Source organism: Gymnodraco acuticeps, unplaced genomic scaffold, assembly GCF_902827175.1.
Source record: "Gymnodraco acuticeps unplaced genomic scaffold, fGymAcu1.1, whole genome shotgun sequence".
Taxonomy (NCBI): Eukaryota; Metazoa; Chordata; class Actinopteri; order Perciformes; family Bathydraconidae; genus Gymnodraco; species Gymnodraco acuticeps.
This window is the reverse complement of record NW_022989755.1, coordinates 2,625,388-2,641,921: the sequence shown is the minus strand read 5'-3', so window position 1 is coordinate 2,641,921 and position 16,534 is coordinate 2,625,388. Positions and strand designations below refer to the sequence as shown.

The 16,534-nt window shown below is 39.6% G+C and overlaps 1 protein-coding gene across 1 annotated transcript; it reads right to left on the bottom strand.

The window, feature by feature from the left end:
* Positions 1–4,693: 4,693 nt before the first annotated feature.
* On the bottom strand, positions 4,694–6,678 carry foxi1 (forkhead box i1). The gene is made up of 2 exons (XM_034214336.1): positions 5,998–6,678; positions 4,694–5,726 (listed from the first exon to the last, which is right to left on the bottom strand). The coding sequence occupies exons 1-2, from the start codon at positions 6,593–6,595 to the stop codon at positions 5,206–5,208; spliced, it is 1,119 nt and encodes a 372-aa protein (XP_034070227.1). The 5' UTR covers positions 6,596–6,678; the 3' UTR covers positions 4,694–5,205.
* Between the last annotated feature and the right edge of the window lie 9,856 nt (positions 6,679–16,534).

Genomic DNA, 16,534 nt, shown 5'->3' with positions numbered 1-16,534 from the left:
CTAGAAACGTGTACGCTGTGATTAGTTTGTACATATAAGGGAAGAAGGGTAAGTCCTTAGTGACATCTCGCAAACGTTTATTTTTTATTTTCCCCTTCATGGACTTTTTACAGTAGCTTTGATTTCAATTGAGCTATATATTTAAATGTTTTGTCTCCCATTACTTCACACTGCAGCGGTCCCTATGGTGAGTTTTACTGTGTATAGATAGGTCAAAAGCTCCATTATAGTAAGCAAGACTTAAAGTGGTCCCTGAACCGAGCTAAAATGATTACATATCGGCCGTTACTCAGATATTTGTTCTGCTGCACTGAACATAGAAATTGATGTTCCATGAACCCTGGATATTGTTCTCATAGGGTCACGGTTTGGAATGTCATGTAAGTGATGAATGGCTGATGATTTGCTGAGGAGCTTATGAGTAAGACATTGACTATATTGAGATTATAAGGGAATAAAGTTATAAAACTAAAAACGTGATAAGGAATTTTGAAAAATTGTCTTTTCATATTAGATGTTTTGAGTCAGAATGACCCATAACGTATAAGAAACCTCAGCCTGGTTGATGTGAACTGTTTTTGCTTCCCGGCAGTGTGTAAAACCACTGCCACGGTTTGTTATGACAAAGGTCACGGATAACGGATGATCTGCCTACAGTTCCCTAATGTGAGAACAAAGACTTTGTCAAAATATATTCCCGCAATAGAGTGAGCAGGGGATAAGTTACATTGTTTTGGGGATAGGTTTTCCAGACGGAGCGATGTGAAGACAGGCCCTGGCTGTGGATTTACTGGGACTCGTTCTAGTCCGTTAATCCTTGTATCTCTTTGACTCTTTCAGCAGGTTCCTCTGCTGGCAAGCCTTTCGGCCTCTGAAGTGGCTGCCCTTCCTTTGCTCACCAATAATTCTAGGTCTCTAAACCAGCTTGTTTCCACTCCTGGAATGGAGGGAAGCACTCCAGGTTGACATGATAAAAAGAAAATGATATGTGCAACAAAAATAACAAAATAACATAGCAGGAAACATGATTTAACAGTAAAAGATAAATAGTTTTTGGATATTTTATGCTGTGATAATACCCATATTTGAATCTAACTTAAAACAAATCTATTGGATGTGTATTTTGTAAATCGTGTAATTTTTGTAATGTCTTTATCTTTAATATTTTTTAAGGACTAATTTAAAAATAGTTAGTGTTAGGTAAGACATGTGGTTTAGTGAGAGGTGTCTCCACTTTTTTCTCATGCTCTCAACAACCGAGCAATTTGTGCTAAAAAATGGCTCTTGTTCTGTATAAAATAATCCATATGTCTGCTGGTCTGGAGCGGAGATCCCATGCCGTTACCGGCCCATACGTTAGGACTTTTATGGGCCTCGGAAGGAGAATGATGAAACCGAATCAGGTCATGCCAATTGATAGACATTCTCCTCAGCTATCATTTGCACTGACACTCCTTTTATAGTGCATTGAAGAGTGGTGTCCCCCCCTTCCTTTCTGCATTCCCCAGAAGCTGTCATCATATTGTTCCCTAAAATATTTAACTTCCTCAAGAGATTGAGCTGTAATATAAGAAATTATCCCTATAATGCCCACTGACTGCTACAAACAGATGTGAAATGTCAGGGTAGGCCCAGACTGTAATCTTCCCCCCTATGGCCAAGATATCATGTTCTTCACCGAGGTCAGACACAGAGTATCCCTTTTCATATCACCACTCAGATTTGTCTGTAAGGTAGTGTTATATGGGCTGTGGAGAATTATTAAGCTCAGGAAAAAGCTTTTTATTTGAAACCCTGAATGCTTTACAAACCCACAAAATGCCTTAAAGCTCATCTTAAAGTGACCCTACACATCATCAACAATAATCCCACAGCACAGGGCAAAGAGCCTGCACAGCACATTTAGAATCAGGTTTAGGTTTAAAGACGGGTTGCAAGTCTTGTTCTAGTAGCTTGTTTATCTGTCGAGGAGATCTAGCTTACCAGCTAAGGGGAGTTACGTTTCTCACTTTGCTGAGTGCAACTTTATCCAGTGATTCATCACTCCAGTTTATGTCACTCACTAGATAACATGGACAAGCCTCCGGGTCGCAGGCAGACAACTCTTCTTCAAGTGTTTCTGTTGAGATGTTTAAAATGTGACATCCAAAATGTTAAATTAGTAAAGTATTTGTTGATGTACTCTCTCTTTTTAGTAAGATCTTTCTCAGTCAAACTATCTGCAGCTGAAGGTAATTCCCATACCTGCTCTGCATAGTGAGCTTTGTTTGGAGTATTTATTCTGGAGTATCCCGCAAAGAGAAAGGGGATTGAAATATTCCAGTTTTGATACACCAGCTCCTTCTAGAGTGAGTCAACCTCACCTTTATAGAGGAATGACCCTTTGAGGCTGACACCCATCATTATAGGTTTAGCCCACTGGGCAAGTGTTGGGGCCGGGGCCACCCTTATGCTGAGGTATTCTGCTGGGCCTTCAGTCCTGCAGCCGGGGGCCCTGGAGCAGGGAGAGGACAGACATGGTGGCCTGACTGATATTCATGTGGGCCAGGTAAATGTGCCCTACAGGCACAGGGCACTGGAGCGTTACGTTCCTGAGAACTGAGAGGGCTGAATCGAACTTGGAAACAAGTGTTTAAAATACTCTGTCAAGAAAAAGCTTTCAACATATTCAACATACTTCAGGGAAGACCCTACAGAAGAATAGGGTAACATTTGTACCTTATCTCAAGGAAGAGCCTTGGCAGTTTAAGATATTACCTCGAAGACAATTATTTATTATTATGGGTGACCTGAAATGTTATGTTTAAATATGCAAACAAGGTGCTATCACATTATATATTTGATCATTTGAAAGAAACACAATTCTGAAACACTGCATAAAGCAAGGTAAAGAAAAAGTATTTTACTGTAGTTTGGATGTAGTATAAGTATCAAAAATATAGTTAAAGTATTAGAAGTTATAGTACTTGTACACAGAATAGTCAATTTCAGAGGAATTTATATTAAATTAAAGATGCATTTATATATGAGCGTGTTGCTCAACTCATGTTGCAGTTGGTAAGGTGGGCCTAATTTTAAATAATTTTAAATTGATTACATTTTGTATTATAATTCTGAATCAGGAAAATAACTATTTACTAAAGCAAACAAATACGTAAGGCAGAGTAAACACCGTCATAATGTATTAAGAGTAAAGTATGCAATTCAAATACAGTATTTTAATGTATATATTTATAACTTATAGATGAAGTATTGAAAATACTAAAGTGCAAGTACGAGAGTAATTAAGTAAATGTACTTTACATTCCACAACTGCCTGTTTTACTAATACAGTATAATACTGAGTTATCGTGTCCTGACAATTCCACATGAAAGTGAAAAACTAGCTGATCTGAGTGCCAATAAAATGACAGTAATAAGAAGTAAAAGGCCTTTGATCGTGAAAGCCTTTACACTCTATTCACTGGACGTGATGAGGATTTCAACAGAAAACTTGTTACTGTGAGAACCTGCTGCTGTATGACAAAAATCCTCTTTGTCTGATCAGTGGCCCTGCTCCACAGATAATAGAGCAAAATGAGGGAGATAATTTGTTCCCAGATCTTCAGATCCCAATATTTTCATTTGAGCCCAGGAGGCGATCTCTTGAATTGCCAGCTTCCATTGTGTTCCAACAAGGGGGCACGAAAGTCTTGTCAATTAATTTCTCCTTTATTCCCGATCACAGAACGCCTGAGTGAATTCAATTATCAACCAATTAAGAGGTGTTTCCTTTTATTTACAAGCTTTGATTCCGTGCGTATCTCTGGAAATAAGACAAGAGCGGGGTGTTAAATCACTTGAACATTTCCTCTGCGTGGGATGCTAAATATTTTCTCCCCAATAGCAGGCTTTGTGTCCCCTGGGTCACAAGCGCAACAAAAGAACATTACATGCCATTGAACTCTCTTGCAATTGTTCAGCGGATGCTCTTCCAAAAGTGGTTCCCAATACAACAAACAAAAACACAAAACTCCCATTAACAGGATTCACGCACACTGCAAAGAGCCAGCTTTTTGCGTAACAAGACTTTGGGAATAGATGGAAACAGGTGCAATATTGAGCAATAGGTTAACATCAAACAGGCACAGTCTGAGTCAAATCCAGAATCAGACAAAAAGCTGAACTCCTGAACCTTGTGGAAGTAAGTTAAAGGTCTTATTGCTTGATGAAATGGGGCTATTGGAAGTGACAAGCGGAAAATGTCTCTGTCTTACACACTTTACTTACAGCCACTTGACTTCAGATTTCCTGACAGGCTCAGAGCATTTATAGGTTGTAAATGTATTTAGGCCTACCACTTGGGAACAGTTTGAGAACTTTAATATTTGCCTTCTGTTTGCTCTCATTAAGAGACATATAGCTCAATGGGTGTCCAAAATATTATAAACTGACTAATTAAAACTGTAAATCTAGAAAATAGTGGGTTTACATTGGTTATGCTTCAGCTGAATATTATGTTGTACCAATTCTTAGAAACAAGGATACCCTTCAGAAATAATACAATTACATTGGCCCTATACACCCTGTTAGATTCAATGGGAAAATATAATAGGAATATGAACGTTTTCATCAAGTTTGTGTTACAGTCTCAAAGCAATCTCTCAGATTGTTTCATCTAACACTCATGCAAATATGACACATAAGCCTTGAGTTAAAATAGAATGACTTTTATTCAAACATATACGTGTGTAAAAAAACACACACAACACAATGCAGTCTAAAATACATTTCATATGGTCTTATGAAAAAGTATTTCTGTACATATGTTTCTCCTTCTTATTCAAGACAGTTAGCCCAAGTGGGCAGCTACAATTAGAAAATATGGTAAAAAAAACATCCATGAGTTCAAGAATAGATTTCCATGGGCTGATTTGTAAATTGATTAATTATCTACATATAAACACGTTTGTTGTACTTGTATGAACAAACCAAAATGGAAAATTGACAGTTTGTTCAATTCCTTTTCAATACAGCTAAATAGATTTCCAGTTAGGAAAGGAAATTGTGTGGAGAAAAAAAAAAGTGAATGTCCAGTGCTAGTTCAACATGAGGCATACTAAACCTGGAGTATAATAATAGCAGGCTACTAAAGAAATGTGAAGACTAACAATGAGTGATAAATAACTTTTTTACGTCACATCCCAACACTGAAAGAACGACAGTCTATACTTCTGTTCCTTCCCGGCTGTATATGAGGTTATTAACACTAAAATGGTTGGACAGGCTCTGTACGGATGTGTAATAGTTGATTCTGTTGTTGTCAGAGTTCAGAGGAGCGATTAAAGTGGGCGAGTAGGCGCCGAGTCCTGACATGCCCTCTCTATTCTGGGACAGATGCCCGGAGCCGTAGTCCCGCTCCCCGGCCCGTGAGCCCTCGCTGCTTCCCGCCAGTAGCGAGTTCACGCTGGACACGAAGTTGCTGTAACACGGGCTGTGCTCCGCGGAGGGAGACGGGGACGACTTGTGCTCCGTGGGGGAGGCCGGGGAACCGTGCAGGCTGGGCGGGGAGGAGCTCAGCAGGCTGGCGGTGTCGGCGAGCTTGTGCGGACCGTCCTCTGAAGTGACTGGGAGAGAGGTGCTGTCAGCCCCGCTAATGTCAGCTCTCCTTTTCCTCTTCCGTCTGAAGTTCCCATTGTCGAACATCTTCTCACAGTTGGGGTCCAGGGTCCAGTAGTTTCCCTTACCTGTTTAAGAAATAAAATGAGGGTTTAATGTGGATGTCCAACTTTTAGCTCACATTTTACCTGCGTACTGAAGTGATAATCTATGTTTTTTCACATTAAAATGTTCGTAACAATGACAATGAACTGGGATTATTATCCTAATTGTTTAAATACAAATTGAAAGAAATGTGTCAAGGGAAAATACAGCATTATTACGGCAAAGCTACAAGAGACACATATTGATAACATCTAATACAAACATATCAAACATAAATATTTAATTTTGATTTACCGGGGTCATCTTCATCCCGTGCCACTTTTTTGAAACAGTCGTTCAGTGACAAATTGTGTCGGATTGAATTCTGCCAGCCAGCTTTGCTCTTCTTGTAGAAAGGGAAGTTTTCAGCCACATATTGATAGATCTGACTGAGAGTCAACTTTTTGTCTTGGTTGTTCTGTATGGCCATGGCGATCAGTGCTGAGTAGGAGTAAGGTGGTCTGACCATCTTGAAGAGTTCCTGCTGGCTGGATATGGACAGCCAGCCCAGGTCTGCGCCACCAAACCCAGTGGGAGGCGGTAAGAACTGCCTTTGGTTTGAGCCGTATCCAGACTGAATATAGGACGAGCCGTTGTTCCCGGGGAGATACGGAGATGAGTTGATGCTGGGTCCGTTCAGCCATAGGTACGGGTTCGTGGAGGGAGAGGTGTATTCTCCGAGGCCGTAGCTGGTGGGGTGCGTCGGCGGCCTCTGAGGGTGATGGTGGTGGAGGTTCTGTTGGTACACACCGTAGTTATCGCAGTACACGGCCATGTCCAGGATCTCCTGTGCAGTGTGGTGCTGAATAGGGCTGGTCTGCTGGTTAGATGGTTGGTGTCCAAAAGCGTTCATAATCCACTCCAACCAGATTCCCCAAACCTAAATGCGTCTGTATGTGTCTCCTTCAGGACTGAACTCATCCTCAGAGGGCGGAGTATTTATGCGCAGTGCCCGGAGACTCTACAGGTAGCCCATTGAAAACTTTTGGGTTGGTCACACCCCTTTTTCTGTCCCGCTGCAGCTCATTTCTATTGACCCACATCTCCCTATGAATGAGCACTGATACTGCCTTTAACTGCAGTGCTGAGCTCCATATTATTTACGGTTTATTCCCATTAAGGCACGTTAGTGACTTATAAGTGCCCGTGCGTAATTACGCACTGGAGTTTTTGTTAGATATTTATTTACATTTGGATTTGTTCAAGCAGCAAGTACAAAGTGCAGCAATGGATCTATATCAATCAATAAATATGTCAAACTGGCGAGGGTCACGAAAGTAAATACTTTGTCTGAACTTTTATGGTTTTGAAATATAATTCGGATTTTTATTTTTATTAGGATGGAGTGATTTGTAAATTAGCGGCAGTGAATCTGATTTTCTTTTACAACATTTCAATCTGGAACCAACAGATCACCATTAATCTCACCTAAATGTGTCTTAAAATATGTTTTCCAGTTCTCTGGATGAACATTAAATTATGGTTGTAACAGCTCGATACAAATCGAACCAATATTATTCACATGTTGTTACGCACTGATATAGTCATCATGTTGGGACTTGTTGACTTTCTTGAAGAACAGTGTCAAACCCAAACAGTGACGGCCCGCGTGAGTGTGTAAAAAGCCAGCTTCTCTTAAAAGAAATCCGTTTGCAATAAACACTTCACAAGTGCCAAAGGTTTAGTGTCAACAAGTGACTCGTGAAAAAAACACACCCAGAAGGCTCCAAGGAACTACGGCTCCTGAAATAATAACAGTGATACTTAGACTTGATAAGAACAAAAACGAATTTCGTAATTAAAATGAGATGTAAAAGAAATTACAACTCTTATGGTATAATACCTGTTAAACGTTTAAAATTACTTTACAAATACGAAACTTGCATCTCTTAGCCGCGCTGATTCAACTTCAGATATTGAATTGAATTAACATCAACAATGTATATAATATATAGCCTCCATCCAGGGAGGTTTTTTAAAGTTTTCGGAAGAGCACATGCACATAATTATCTGCTCTGAAATGACGAGCACACTATTCTAATTCATGTATGTGTTCACAGGGAACAATAGTCCTGACGTTTTCTCAGAGCTGACACTGATCTGAGTTTCGATATGGATAGTGATAAAGCCCATAATAGCCCACCGAAACTACAGGCGACTCGCCTTATAAAAGTTTGACTTGTCTCCCACGATATTACGTTATTATAAGACGTCTGGAGCTTATTACAGCATGGCCGTGAACTACTGTATGTAATAAATCATTTTTGAAATGTGCTGCCGTTTTAAGGGCACGTCTAACAGTTCTCCAGCATCAATTTAAAGGACACAGTTCTTTAGGACTGGATTTAACATTTGTTTAGGGGTCTGTGGTCATCCAGAGACGCTTCGCAGGAAGCTGCCGGACCCCTGCACTAATCGGCACAACATTCCTCCTCTCCATGACCTTGATGTAATTGTTTGGCTCCGAGGTGTTGTCCCAACCACAGGCTGTACATCAGCGGCGAGCAGTGGACTCTATGGGGGGGAGCAGTGGCATTTAATCCCCGACATGAAAACAACACAACCTGTTAGGATATATATCCAACAACCAATGCAGCTAATTATTGCTGACTGGACATCTGAATCTCAAATGATGATTCTTCTCAGCCTAAAACGATATCATCCAATGTAAAGGAATTTGGTGTTGCTGAGGTGTCATAAACCATATGTATTATATTTGTAATTATTACTATATGTGAATAATTCTTTACTTTAAGTGCCGTGATGATTGTTTTATTATTTGGTATTATGGTAATTATCCCATCAATGTTGGGTTTTGATTAAGTGGCCATCAATCACAATCCCCCTATCTTTTCCGATCTTTCCTCCCAGATTAAGTTCAGAGATGTCAAATGTGGCTCAGCATGGCAACCCCAAGTCCCCATGTCATTGTAAAGTAATAATTCCAACATGCTGACTGTGAGTGTGTGTGGAGGGGAGGGGGATGTCTATTGTTGCTCTGCCATGTCTGTCTTCATCCCCTGTTTCCTCAAGCTTTTTGAGGTCATGGGAGCTTTTCTCTGGGAGATCAAGTCAATCACGGCGGGGTCAGAGAGGCTGAGGTTCCGCAGGCCCCTTCAGGCTGAGACTAGAGACAACCATTACTGCAGGTAACAGGAGAATAATACACACTGCAAGTCAGCATGTATCTGCAAAACTAACTTCTGGATTTACAGATGAACCACAGAGGAATCAACGAGGCCTTAAGGGTTTATAGAGCTTGTGTTCTGTGTGAAACCTTGGCTTTAATGCAGCTATATGAGTTAGATATCTGCTACTGTTTGTTTACTGCTTTGAAGTAATCACCAGACTAGATGCTCTTAGGCCAATACAATCATGAGAGATAAAGTCATCCATTCTGACTGTGTAAACAACTGTATCCCTTTATCTATCCAGGGGCTTGCCCTGCTCAGAGTCTCCCCCCAGTGGAGGAACCAGGCAAACCAGACAGCGGTGCTAATTAATGTACATGTGAGAATCTGGTCTGGCTCAATACAGAGTGCAGAAAGGCCATCCTCAGCAGGTCTTACTTAGATTGAAGACACATCGACGTGTTGCGATGGGAAACTTGGCAGGCAGAGGAGCTGTCTGGCCTCTGAGCATCCTTCATTTTTACACTCAATGGTCTTCATTCTTCAAGAAGGAAACGCCATCTCCACTGCAAGACTCATTTATAATAGGGTCTCTATAGCTGAGCTTTGGGCATTAGGAAAATGATGTTTAGCATTTTATACTCACATTTAGCCGTGGAGAAATGCCATTCCTACAAAATAATTATAGACAAGTACAGAGTGATGATAATAATAGCACAGATCAATTTCAAGATCTCAGATGTGTGTCTGGTTTCTCTCATATTAGTCATTCTGAAGTGCACTTTTACTGTCTGCTCCTTATTTCAAAATAAATGAATATTAAAGTATTTTTCATTTAAAGTTTGACTACGAGGCAGCAGTTGCCCTATACCGCTGAAAAGAAAAATCCCGATGGATGTTCACTGTAGGCTTCAAGTTCCAATATTACCCTGGTTTAGGTTACATATTGAAGATTGGCTTCCAAACTACATATGGTCACACAATCATGTTATTCAGACACACCTTTACTTTAAGTTGAGGCATTATCTTCCTTCAGCAGATAAAGCCACACATCAGTCTGCAAAGGAAAGTCCAAACATCCAAGTGAAGTAAGAAAAATAAACTTTAAGTTTGCTTCGAAAGGCATTTTGATCAACAGCCTCAAACCATCATTAGCACATAAATATCTCGAGGTATCCGTCTACCTGCCAGGCCCAGGGGAAGGGAACCTGCTTCTTAGTAATTAGACGTTCCTCCAAGTTTAGTCCCCATCCGACCAATTACTGTTTGACCCTGACACTCCATCTCCAGGAGTTAAGGAGGCAGCCCTGCAGACAGCACGCTGACCGAGGGAAAAATACCACCACCCCCCCCCACAACTGCTGCACGCCAGGCAGATTTACACCTCTGCTCCTGATTACATCCTCGGAGAGATCAGATGTTACTGCTCTGTTCCTGCCAAATATCACACTCTGCTGGGCTCACAATCCACTATGGATACTGGTGTGGTCTTTAAAGTACAGGAACTTGACATAGAGAGAGTCATGAAATGAGAATTAAACACTAAAACACATGCTGCTTCGATTCACAGTTGCAAATATACTGTGGACACGAGTTGACATAAAAGGGTGCTAGTGTCAAGTCTATTAATTTGACCTTAAATTGTTCAACCACAAGCCAAAGGTTTATGTTTCTTCAGTTATTAGTCATCCAGGGTTGTGATGCATTGACTGTTTTAGCCAGATGAGGGCAGCATTGCTTCAAACATACTTCCTTCAGCATTACTCAACAAACCAACATTTTTACAACACTCATATATCAACCATGCAGTGCAGCTTCCTGGGATGCAACATATATCAAAATGCAGAATCTGATCAGTGTATTGATTTTAATCACGCTGCATTTATGAAAGGAGGCGTTAGAGTTTAAAGTGAAAGTAATTAAATATGCTCCGCTGTCTGGAAGTTATTGCAAAGGATTTTGCTTTTACAACTTTATATTTCACTGATAATAATTGTACTATTTGTTTAGCCTTTCTTCTTTAGAATAAAGCATTATATTAGGAGAATAAAACATATACATAAGGGCGGTGGTGGCGAAGTCCATAGGGACTTGGTTTGGCAACAGGAAGGTCACCAGTTCAAGTCCCGGAAAAACCAAGTGCTACAGAGGTTTCCCTGAGCAAGGCACCGTTCTCTACACTGCTCCCCGGGCGCCGTATATAATGGCAGCCCACTGCTCCTAACACTAGGATGGGTCAAATGCAGAGAAACCGTTTTGTTACATAGTACGATAATGACAATAAGTTTAATCTTCTTCTTCAATATTCTGCTGTGAAAAGGTTGACAAACGTCAGTGTATAATAATGCCACATGTAAGCATTACCAGAAATATAATAAAAAAGTCCTTTGCTCTCAGTAAAAAAGTCTTAGTATCAAAATATCAATGTGCTTTATACTAGCACAGACCATACTTCTGAAGCAGCTCAGAAATATAGACATGAGATCAAAAAGACCAAATTACAAAGATTTAATGAACTGGCTCAAATCAATATTCTGCTATTGGGACAGCCAGCCTGAAGCACTTCAAAGTGATTTCCGTGTGCACCGACACTGGCTGGGAACTCTGCTTCCTCATCAAACCAGCTCTCCACCCCCCATCTCTAGGTATGTCTCCTAGCAACACGTCGCACCGACTGCCTGGGAAAACCCAGTGCTTCATAATAGCCTCAGCTAATATAGATCACCACCAGTTGGCTGTTCCCCTCAAACGAAGATAATAAGCCTGTGTACAGAATGTACATTTTGTGTTAACGGTTGGATGCAGATTTAAAATGCTAACCTGTGCTTTATAGACGGAGTAGACTCTGGGCTTGTAAGAGTCGCTCGTAACATCCACACTTGATAAGAGAGTGATGAGTGTCTGTCTGGAGTGTGTAAAGTTGGAGGCAGAACAGAAAAACAGCATTAAAGTGTTTCAATCAAAGGCTTGCAGGTGTTCATTATAAGCTCCTGCGACATGTTCAAAGGACAGTTTGCTATCAGAAAAATCTCACCGATTAACAGTGTGAAGACATTTCAAACTTCACTTAAAGTAGCTACAAATACAATTTTATAAGTATTTGCTGCAGCTTATATAGTTAGTGTAAGACTGTAACTAATTATTACTCTCACCAGAAAGAGCAAATCCAAGGCTGGATCAACATATGTCAAGTACCAACTAGTCATAGTAGTTAGTACTGTTTACACTGTGATCCAACAACACATATTTTCCATATAGGTCATAGAGGTTAATCCGGTCTTGATCAAATGTATTGCTTCGTCCAAATTAAAACTAATATGCCTTTCTATAATTTCAAACAATCAAAATATGATAATCTTTTGAGATACTGGAATTATGAAATGTCTCGCATGTTTATGAAAAATCAAGCAATTTTCAAAATATAATAATATTCAGTCAGACATCTAATTGTTTGCTTAATTAATAGAGCTTTAGCTAAGAAGAGACATGCAACTTAATGTACCATTATATTTCTAACACCGCCTTTATACGAGGATCACAATTGAAATAATTATACAGTACGATGTCCCAATCATGAATCTGTTAATATGGTTGTAACTAAATTGAAAACAATCTACAGTAACGCACAATGGAGACTAATAACACGAGCCTTGTAGTTGCCACTCAGGAGATGTTTGTCACAAAACACAATCCATTCAAGCAGTTTAACTGAACCACTGTGACAATCAAACAATCACTATCTTTGACAGCCACACACAGCACAGTGTCATGTTGACATCGATTGGCTGCTGGTGAAGATCCATGTTTGTTCCAAGCAGCAAAAACAGACAGGTGTTGTACGTAGAGTCTGCATCAGGTGATGTAAATGCAAATCTTTTTCATTTAGTTTCAAGCGCTGACATTTCCTTCCCTTTACGGCGAGTCTTTCTTTATTGTACAGTTAACTGTGAATAGCATCAGTAAATACAGGGAGAAAGGGATGGCAATGAATAACAACGTAAACGTGTATTCATCCCAACAGGGATTGTTGTGCAGCAGTTGCAGTGCAAAGATGAAAAGAAGGACAATATCAATGAAGAAGCAAGTATACAATATATCAGACACAATTATGACAAACATATAAACAATGGTAATGGTAGGGATCACAAGCTGCTCATATTTTAGGTGCAAATCCAGTAGGTTGGCACGCAGGACATGATTATTGACATACAAAGCAACTTAAGTCACTAAAGAGTTATATGTTTTCAGCAATCTATAATAACCTTAACCATTCCTGGTCAATGCCTAACCTTAACCATCTCGCTAGAGTTTCACAAATTAAGGCTTACTGTCTAAAAAACGCCCAACAGAGCTGCTAGCATGGCACTTATCTAAAAATGCCCACGTTTTTAAAGAAAATATGAATGTATTCTAAACAACATACACTTACATCATTTATGTGTAAGTTAAACAGACAATAACCCTACTCAACTAAAAATGTATCTGTATAGCAATACTGGTTATTCTTAGAAATCTGTTCACCACATCTACAGTAGGCTATAATAGGAACAATCCTCCATGGTGGTTTCTGGTAGCACGTCTACATTTGGGAAACAGGGATGGAACTCCTACATACAGCTGTGATTGGATATATGGAAGATTGTTGATTTATGGTAATACAGTCCTCTTTCATTATGTGAATGAGACATTCAGGGAAACATGCACATTTGCAGCAAATGAAAGTGTGTCTAGAGGGAAGGAAAATATACACATAATTCCAGGCTGAAATGGCAAATGAGAGGAGTATAGAGTGCACTGTAAATATATTTCTCCTGGAGAGTAGGCTCACAGCTCTCCCTCCCCACAAAGCCCCTGGAAATCCCAATGCTTTGAGGAGAGAGAGGGTGAAGCATAATGCCTGAGCATAAATCACTGAGAGCCTATTGAAAAAGCTGCCAGTTAACTATGTAATATTACCACTGCTGAAATGCGTCACCCTTTATCCCTTTTCAATTGCAAGGCAAGTATGCACTGGGTATTCTTCACAAGTGAATTATACTATTGACGAAACTTTTGAATCCCAACTCACAGTTTGAAGAGCATGTGCTCATCATTGAAATGCAATAAGCTGTTACAGTGACTATTAAAACGGATGGAACCCCTTGGACTTTGTAAAGTGTTATTGTTTTACAACGTTGGTTGTTAAAGACTCTTTTCATTCAAAATCTTTTAAAAGCCCGGGTGAAAACAACTCTGTAAAATTGATGTAAAAAAGTACAAACATAAATAAATAATTGATTGTATAAGGATTCACCTGCCCTAAAACTTTATTTAGTTCACGTATCTTGAATCTATGCAGATGGATCTGTATCAGCTTTGCACACAATTGCAGTTTTCATCCATTGTTGTTTGCAGAAAACTAACTCAGAGTACAGTTAGGTTTACTTTATTAATGCCACACATATATTGGACTAAGGTCTGTGCTCTGACTTGGCAACTCATTAGTATTGCTGTAGTAAGGCCATTTCTGTGTCCCTTTGTCTCTATGTTTGTGGTCACTATCTTGCTGAAATATAAATCTTCCAAATGGTACATCTCTTGCCGGTTGCAGCAGGTTCTCCTCAGGGATTTCTATGCATTTATAGTGCCTGTACTTTTACTAACGTCCCCCACTGTGATACACTGCCACTGCATGGCATCACAGTGTGCCATGTCTTTATTTTCTCTTTAACCACAGCTACAGAAAGCTGGGTTTGCTGAATCACAGAGGCAACACTTTAGTATGCACATCCTCAGCTATAGAAATAGCTTCTCGTGTCCACAGCCCCGCTCAAGGCAGATTTACAGCGGAGCCATTTGTTTTTTATGATTGACCTCACTGGGCTTTGTTGCTTTTCAGTAATCTTGTTGCATGTTGATTTACTTTGTATTTACGATGTAGCCATGACAGGGCATTGACTAAGTAGGTACAAGATGAATAATTGACACTGTATCAACCTCAAATCATGACCTTGATTACACGAAGATGTTCTCAATTTAACCAAAAACTTTTGTATTTGGGTTTAATATTCATTAGTGTGGGTAGTTGTTTTTTAAAATGTGAGATACAATTATTAGTTACATTTGATGTGATCAAAATACAAATTATGAAAAAGTGCCCAAAAATGTAACGGGGAGGTGAATACTTCTCATAGGCGCTGCGTACAGGAAAAGTATACTTTAAATCATTAATGTATAAAGCATTTATGTTATGTTGTTTAGCAGTGCAGTGTGCAACATTCTATACCTTGACTTGTATTGATCAGGAACAAGTTAGTGGCCATTAATAGTCATTCATTCTCCAAGTGACACCTAATTCTCTCCCTTAGCTTTTTTGATGGAATCAATTGAAAGCATGTATTCAACAGTTGGATGTTCAAATTACCATGGAGTGGGTGGAGTGCACATTAACACTAGAAGGCTCTAATGAACACCATCATGTGTTTTTGTTATTGTAAGCAGTGTATGGTACTGCACTAAGGCAAGGGTAATGGTCCCTAGAGAAAGTTAGGTAGGCGAGCCTTGGGTGGAACTGGAAGAAGGAATGAGGAAAGAGGGGAAACCACGAGAGAAAATAACATTGGTGTGATAGTAGATCTCGCATTTTTATTGAATATTACTTACTCCATTTATTTTAGTGTTTGGAGAGCAATGTATCATCTAGACAGATAGTATATGGTCAAATGAAGGTGGAGCACAGGCTGTACCTTGTGTTCAGCAGTGGTAACATATATAGGATTTGTCCACAACAGGAGGAAATGGATCTTACAGTCGGCATTTAGGGAGGAAGGAGCGTGGTGATAAAAAAAGAAGCATGACAAGAATTGTAATGGATTCCAAATTATTATTATTATTATTATTATTATTAATACAACTATTTTTTAAAGCTGCACAAACTTTCTGATTCATTCTATCCCATTAGAAGACTGGTTCGGTGAAAATGTATTTAAAATCACTAAGTTTATGGATGAACAATAGGAAACAGACTCTGCATTTTGATAGCGGTTGAATTACCAACATCTTAATGAGACATTTTACAGGCTGAGAAAATATCACACATGAGCTAAAGTATTACAAGTTGTCTCTTTAAAATGCATTCCCCACATAACACTCCAAGGGAAAATATGTCATTCAGTGTTCCTAATTAGGACAAGAGAGCTTCATAAACCCCACATTTCTTGAGCTGTTAAGAAAACGCAGATTCAAACAACAGTTGCTTCAGTTTGAGCGTTCATCCTCAGGCGAACACCCACTCAGAGTGTCAGCAGAATAAAGAGGAATACGAACCACATGGAGCTTCAAAAAAAATCCCAACAAGACGGGGTTTGTGGTACACACAACGGGGCCAGTAACTACATTTACAAAATGTGTAAATGAGGACTCGGATATTGAAGGTTTCAGAGCCTAATTTACAGACGCTTTCAGCCACTGGAGCACAAGTAACAGCTGGTAAAAGACTACATATGTGTGTTCAGTTTGCGCAACATGGAAAGGAAATGAGCTGCTGCAAATCACAGATTATCATACGGTAATTTAAACTGACTGTGCCGATAGAGAAAAGTCTGTTAAACACATCACATTACATTAAAAAGGCATTATGATTAAAGATTATACTTCAGAAAGAAGTATGCTTAAATGTCATT